At 50.1% G+C, this 6621-nt stretch overlaps 1 protein-coding gene across 1 annotated transcript in view; it reads right to left on the bottom strand.

The window, feature by feature from the left end:
- SSH2 (slingshot protein phosphatase 2) overlaps positions 1–6621 on the bottom strand; it is a 59169-nt gene that overhangs the window by 6814 nt on the left and 45734 nt on the right. The window contains exon 13 of the mRNA XM_014953259.1: positions 1770–2613. Coding sequence (XP_014808745.1) covers positions 1770–2613 — 844 coding nt within the window. The remainder of the gene's footprint in view (positions 1–1769; positions 2614–6621) is intronic.

The following is a 6621-nucleotide window of genomic DNA, read 5'->3' as shown; positions in this document are numbered from 1 at the left end:
GCAGTGGCGGGAGAGTCATTCCTGGAGTTCTTGCGGGTGGGTAAGACGCAGACCGGGGAGACGTGTTGGTGCTCCTGCTCCTGCCTCAAGCGCTCCTCGAACTCCAGGGTGGCTCGTCGGACAGAGCCAGGACACCACTTGGGTTCAGGGTTGATGGAACCACGAGGCTCTTGCTGCTCCACCCCAGGGATGCTTTCCTCTGGGTCTGATTTACCAGAAGATGGCTGCAGGGAGGGGGCAGCTTCTTGCTCAGCTTGCAGAGGGTCCTTTTCCTTTTCCTGGTGTCCAGCAGAGGCTCCTTCGCTCTGTTCCACCTTTTCCAATGCCCAAATGGCCTCCACTGGCAGGTCATGCACCGTGTTCCTCTTTGGTGTCTGGGTGAGGTTGGCTGAACCCTCTTTCTGCTGGGCAGGTCCTGCTGCTTGGTTGATTGACTCTATCTCCGTGATAATTTCCTTCACAGAAATGGCATTTTCCGAGTGGGATCTCGTCAGATGGCCCGTGCCGGGCATCTCGGGGACCTCCTGCAACAAAGAGGAGAATGACAAAGTGGATCAGGTGTGCTGTCACAGAGCAAATGGCAGTGGGTTAAAGGAAATGGGGGTGCACATCCCCAGAGGAACAAAAAGCGCTCGTGCCAGTGTCTGGGGATGGATTACAAGGGCCGTGATCACTAATGTAGAACCACTATTGTCTCTGAGACATATTCCAGGCTGGATTTTCACCTAGACTGAGATTTAAGAACTTTTATTTAATTGCCACAAATTCCAAGGGAAATTTAGCCGCCTTTTTTTTTTTTTTTAAATAATGAAAATTCCAGTTAACAAAAAAAAAAATAATCCTTATGCTGCTTTTTGAACTGAAAACGTGAAAGATTCTGGTCACGTATGGGAGCAAACAGAAGTACAGCATAAAGAATGACCGAGCTCTGAAATGCTCTGGTTTCCCAGAGGGAGATGGCCAGAGGCTCCCCCGGCCGCGCAGACGCTCCTTCTGCCAAATCACTGGAGAGAGCGTTGGCCTATTATATTTGGAAGAGCCTTATTGCCTCACATGGAGATGGAAAAGATTCAAGCAATGCAGCGTGGAATTTAAATAAGAGAGGCTCCCAGAAAACGATGGCCCCGGACATCATCAATCCTTGTAAAAGCCCTGGAGGGTGGAAAGCAATTACAAGAGAAAGGTATCTCAATTCAGAGGTTACTAAATTTTGTCAGGAACACTTCTCCACCCAGGAGAGAAGTGAGCTATGATGTGCCCGATCCCATCACCCCAGGCCTGGACAGGCTCATTCTCTTCCTCCAGCAGAGGAAGTTTTCTATCTGCCTTGATTTACTATCCCAATGCTGGTGCTTCCCAACCAAGGAAAGGTGCTGGTTTTGTCCCTTTCTTTGGTGGATTTCTAATACCCACGCGGGTTCGGGATGGCCTCAGCTGCTGAGGATTCAGCTGCATTAGTGGTTCAAGTCCCACCTATCTGCTCTCCTGATGAGAAACTCAAAAATAAGTTTCTCACGAGAACAGCACAGCAGGTCAGGTCAAGGTCGACTCAGCCAGCGCCCTGCCACTGCCAGCAAACAGATGTTTAAGGAAAAAGCACAGAAAAGGCCAAAAGTGAAGAAGAGGGGAAGCATCTAACAATCCCTCCCCAAACGATTACCCAGCCCCAGTGAAAGCCAGGACTAGAAAATCCCCCGTCCACAGCGATCTCACTACCCACAGAGAGGTTCAAGCAGCAGTTCCTAAAAAACCAAGCAAATTATTTTAACCTTTTGTTGCTCTTCATCTGTGGAAGAGTCATCCGATGCCTGAGGAGAGTTTCCAGAACTGCTTCTTTGAGCATCTGCACCACCGTCGGCAGCAGGCGGCACTTCCAGCACGGCCACCCTGGAGACCCCATTCCTTCCACTCCCTGGCTCCTCCGTCCTGGAATGGGAGCAGGTGCGTGACCGGCTCTCCTGGGAAAGCTCCACAAATTTCTCCAAAGCACTGAAGAAATCAATCCTGTCCGTGCTGAGGTCTGTCACTTCGGGCTGGGGGTTCTGTTGGAGACTCGGGGAATTTTGGTTTGGGGACTGGGGAAAGTCTTTTAAGCACGAAGTGAACTCTTCCATGGGAACCAAGTGCACGTTCATATCAGGCTTAAGGGCATCTTTTTCCAGATCGTCCACCGTCAAATCAGGAAACTCTGTTATTTCCAGGGGGTGCTGGAGTTGCATTAAGGCCTCAGAAGCACGGCAGTTATCAGGGGGGACAGAGTCTACGCAACATCCTGCCGTACAGCCGTTGAGATTGTTCAGGTTCAGCTTGTCCTCCATCTGCTCAGCGTGGAAGTCTCGAGACGTAAACTCTAGGTGGATCCTCCTCTCCTTCACGCACATCTCCTCGATCACGTTTGCATCCTCTGGGAGCTGCTGCTCCCTCTCTAGCTCAGCGGAGTAGATGGGGGACATCGGCTGCTGGTTGTCGTTGGTCTTCGCCTCTGAGATCTGGTCGGCCGAGGTGGTGATCTCCTTCTTGTTCAGCTCCAGCCCAGACTTGCAGATGGGCTCGTGATGGTCCGAGAGGTCACTGTCCGAGTGCGAGCGCCACAGCTTGTTATGCCGCTGTTTGCTGCGGGGAGGAAAAGCAAATGGAAACAGTGAGCAGTGCTTTCACAGACCAGAGCCAGAGCCAGACCCACCTCACTGTAAGAGGATGCAATCTACACAAAAAACCGTGCCAAATAATGGAGTCGTTGACCACAACGGCAGCTTCACCTAAATAGTTTGGGGCCAAATCTGCTGCTGGAGGAGTTAAGTCAATAACAAGCCACTTTCCAGTAGCTAAATCCCTCTCCACTGTTCTGCTCCACATTCCCCAGCAGTATTTTATCAGTCTACTCCAAAAAAAAGCCATGTTTAATTGACTACAGAATTTGCTCCTTTCTCAGCCAGCAAGTAGCTTTCCATTTGCTAGCAAATGAGCAACGGGCAGAAGAGTCAGGGTCCCTAGTCCTGGATGTAAGTGGATGGTGGACACCAAAGAAAATCCCACTTTCTTTGTGGCTCCTTCTTTGAACAGCTCCAGTGATCAGTAACAGGGCTCTGGGAACCAAGGGCGTAGGGTGGGGTGAGTGGATGTGGGTGTGGGTGCATGTAAAACAGAGACGACATCCTCAACAGTCAACAAACAGTCCAAAACACCACCTGCCTTTCACAGGAAGGAAGCTCAAGAGTTCTCCAGCTCTTGGAAAGCCCCTTTAGGAAGGTCTGAGCAGTCAGAAGGCCAAGGAACTGCCAAGCATTGCACCTCCTTACTTATCTCCACTTAAAAAAACCCACCCAGCCCATGCCCCCGGGCTTATAGAGAGCAAAGGAGGCAACTTCTCCAAGTGAAACCACACCAGGTAGCCATGTCTGCAAGGGCTTTGCTGAGTGACCACGGCCACAGGGCTGTGCTTCCACTGTTTGCCCCTAGGAGGAGAGCAGATACCACAGAAAGGTCCTCGGATCTACAGGAGACCTTGCAAAACCCCTCCAGAGCCTTGCTTGCACAAGCAGGAGCTCCCAGACACACGCATGGGTTGCAGTAAGTTCATTAACAGATGCTATTGAACTAATTACAATGTACCAGTTTAATCGTGGGTGTCCAACAGCTAAGGGAAATAATCCATCACAGATTTGGCTTTCTAACCCCATAATGAGCTACAAACTTCACGAAAGAAACAGGGCAGAATCAGGGGAGAATTTCAGAGAAGAGGATGGTCAAGACCAGAGGCCAAAGGCATTGCTCTGGGGTGCACCTGCCCTGCCTCTAAAAGGTTTTGGAGCAAAGTCTGACCCTGGCAGCAGCCCCAGGCTTGTCCATGAGGCAGGTTGTTGCTGAGGTTTTGGATGGAATGCCAAAGGTCTCCCATGTCTCTGCTCACATAACCTGGGGAGAAGTTGTTGATGTTTTCCGAGGGCACTTCCTACCCTGGTGCTTTGGTGTTTGAATCCAGCACTCTGCTCTGCCTCTGGTGTCGAAAGCCAAAACTACCCCAGCACGTGAACAAACCAAACTTGCCTTGATCTGAGAATCAAACCACAGCCTTGATCTGAGCATCAAAACAGATGTCAACAACCACCGGGAGAGATGTATTCACTTCTGTTAACTTTTAATCTCACACTTCCTCCAGTCTGACAACCGGCAAGAGGTGCTAAAAGCAGGGTCAGAGAAGAGGAGCCCATGGCCACCTCTTGACCCTCCTGGGCAGCGTTCCCAGTGCCAGGAGAACAACCCACAGCAGGGCTGACCAGCTTGTGTCCACACCAGCCTTGGAGCAGGAGCCCTCCCCACCTCCCTTCACACTGCAGCAGCTCCCCAGGCTCCCATAAACAAATATTCCTGTGGATTCACAAGTTACACAAGGCGTAGGGGATCCCAAACAGTTTTCCTGTAACCTATCCATAACTAAGGAAAGAAACAGGGCTGGCTCAGCCTTTCCGTGTCTGTCACCGGAGGGAGGGGACGGTTTAACTAACCCCAGGAAGTGTGACAGTCACAAAGAGCAAAACATGCTGCTTGTTGTGACTAAAAGCAGGCAGGGGTTTTCCATTTTACAGCTGGAAAACATATCCCAGTTGCTATAAGCCCAACACAAAACTGTAACTAGATAGTGTGAGCACATGGCTGCCCTCACATACCTTCCCTCTGAAACCGGAGCAGTCACATGAGGGTGAATCTGTTGGGTTTTTGTTTTTGTTTTGTTGTTTTTTGGGTTTTTTTTACCTGTCCTGGAATACCGCAGCAATAAACAAGGCAGCCAGAGGCCAGAGGGCAAAGCTAAATAACCCAGAGAAGAAAGAGAGGGGAAAAAAAAAAAGCAGTTTGGAGCTGAGAAAGGAACCACATAAAGAGGGACCATTTCTGCAGCACAGAGAGGCCATTCCTTGCTTCAGTGAAGCTTCATTTACTGCATGCCTTTTAGTCCTACACACCCAGATGTAATGCACTGCTCTTGCATTTTTTAAAGCCTCACGAGTAATCCTCTTCGTGCCATTGCGTGGGGACCTGCAGGGTAGGTCAGGAGCAGTGGTGAGCTTCAGCGGTAGGGGAACCACACACCATAAAAATGATGGCAGCAGAAGAAAGGTTTACCTCCTGAGAAATAAATTACTGAAGACAGGGAAAAAAAAAAAAAAAATCTTCTTAACCAAAATGTTTGTAGAGGGTGGCTTTGAGGCATGCCACCAACCCCCAGACTGACAGATTATCTAACCAACTGCAGAGCTGAGGGCCTGGAGATGTGATACACCAGCTGCTACCAGCCCAAGGCTCCTCACAGGTGTTCACCAACCTGTTGCAAAGGATGTTGGCATGTTTTTCCCCATCTGAAAAGCTTGTTTTCCTCCATCCAGTTCTACCCCAGTGAGATCTACTTTCCCAGTCTGCTCGGTGCTGCACAGCACACCACACTGGTCGGGTCACCTCTAGCTCAGAGTTAAGCGCTGACCTTTATTAACTGGTGCCAGCAGCGTGTTTGGTGTCACACGAGGCACCAAAGGCAGGTGTGGTGTCTCTCTCAAAGGGTTTCAGTTCAGAAGAGCACAATTTCTTAAAATATCTATTCTGCTGTCATCTATCCCGAGACTTGATACAACTTGGCTGCTTCTTCAGAGAAAAAGAGGGCTGTTGTGGCAGTCAGCATTTGGGGAGCACATGGGGAGGATGGCAGACATGGAAAAAGGTGGAAGACACAGATCCTGAGGGTGTAGCTGATGAGGGAATAAACTGGAAGGAGCCCTCAGGTCGCTAATCTGTGCAGGGAGGGAAAGGGGAAGCACACTGCAGTGACAGGAGGAGCTGACACAGGGGCATTGGTGTAAAAATTGGGAATCCAGACCTGACCCAGCAGCAGAGACAGCCAGAGTGCTGTGAGCAGGGGGAGAACAATGAAGGAAAGGTCGGTCAATCAGCACAAAAAAAGGGAAAGGAGGTGTTTGCAAGTGGGCAGGACAGCCCCAAAGTGACAAAACCAAGAGGCCAGAGGTGAGTGATGTGCCCCAAAGGGAGCACACGGGTGCCTGAGCTGCGTAAGAACAGCATAAGGCTGGCACCTTTCAACAGCACCGAGAAGCTATGAAATAATTACTTTGGTCAAAACATTCTAAAGGCCACCTCCTGTGACAGAAGGCTCAGGTTGGGTAATTCTGCTTGCTTCAGATCTGCTCCCTGGCAAAGCACACCAGGATCCTAAACAAAACACCGTAATCTGGCGAAACACAGACTATCACTACCTCCTTCCAGCTGATCACGTGAAGACGTTGCTCAACACAGCTTACAAGTGTCTTTCTCAGAAACATGCAATATTTATGTCTTTTTTTGCTAATCAGGAGATAGGCTTGGGATTACAACACACTTGCCCATACCCAGGCCCGGCTCCAGACCAGGCTCAGGACTCCATGCAGGAATAAACACACCGCTGTTGCAATGCACAGAACATCCTGTCCCCTCCCCTAACACCAACACTTACCGAAGGGATCTAAATAAAACCAGGCCAGCTGCTGAGGAGGGGCATGTTCAACAGGGAACCGTAGGGCTGAGATGGAGACAAAGCCAGTTCCCTGCCAAGTGATGTTACGAGCAATAGGAACATCA

The sequence above is a fragment of the Calidris pugnax genome, unplaced genomic scaffold, assembly GCF_001431845.1.
Source record: "Calidris pugnax isolate Ruff unplaced genomic scaffold, ASM143184v1 scaffold133, whole genome shotgun sequence".
In the NCBI taxonomy this organism is placed as follows: domain Eukaryota; kingdom Metazoa; phylum Chordata; class Aves; order Charadriiformes; family Scolopacidae; genus Calidris; species Calidris pugnax.
Note: the sequence above shows the minus strand (reverse complement) of the source record. Positions and strands in the feature narration are given on the sequence as shown.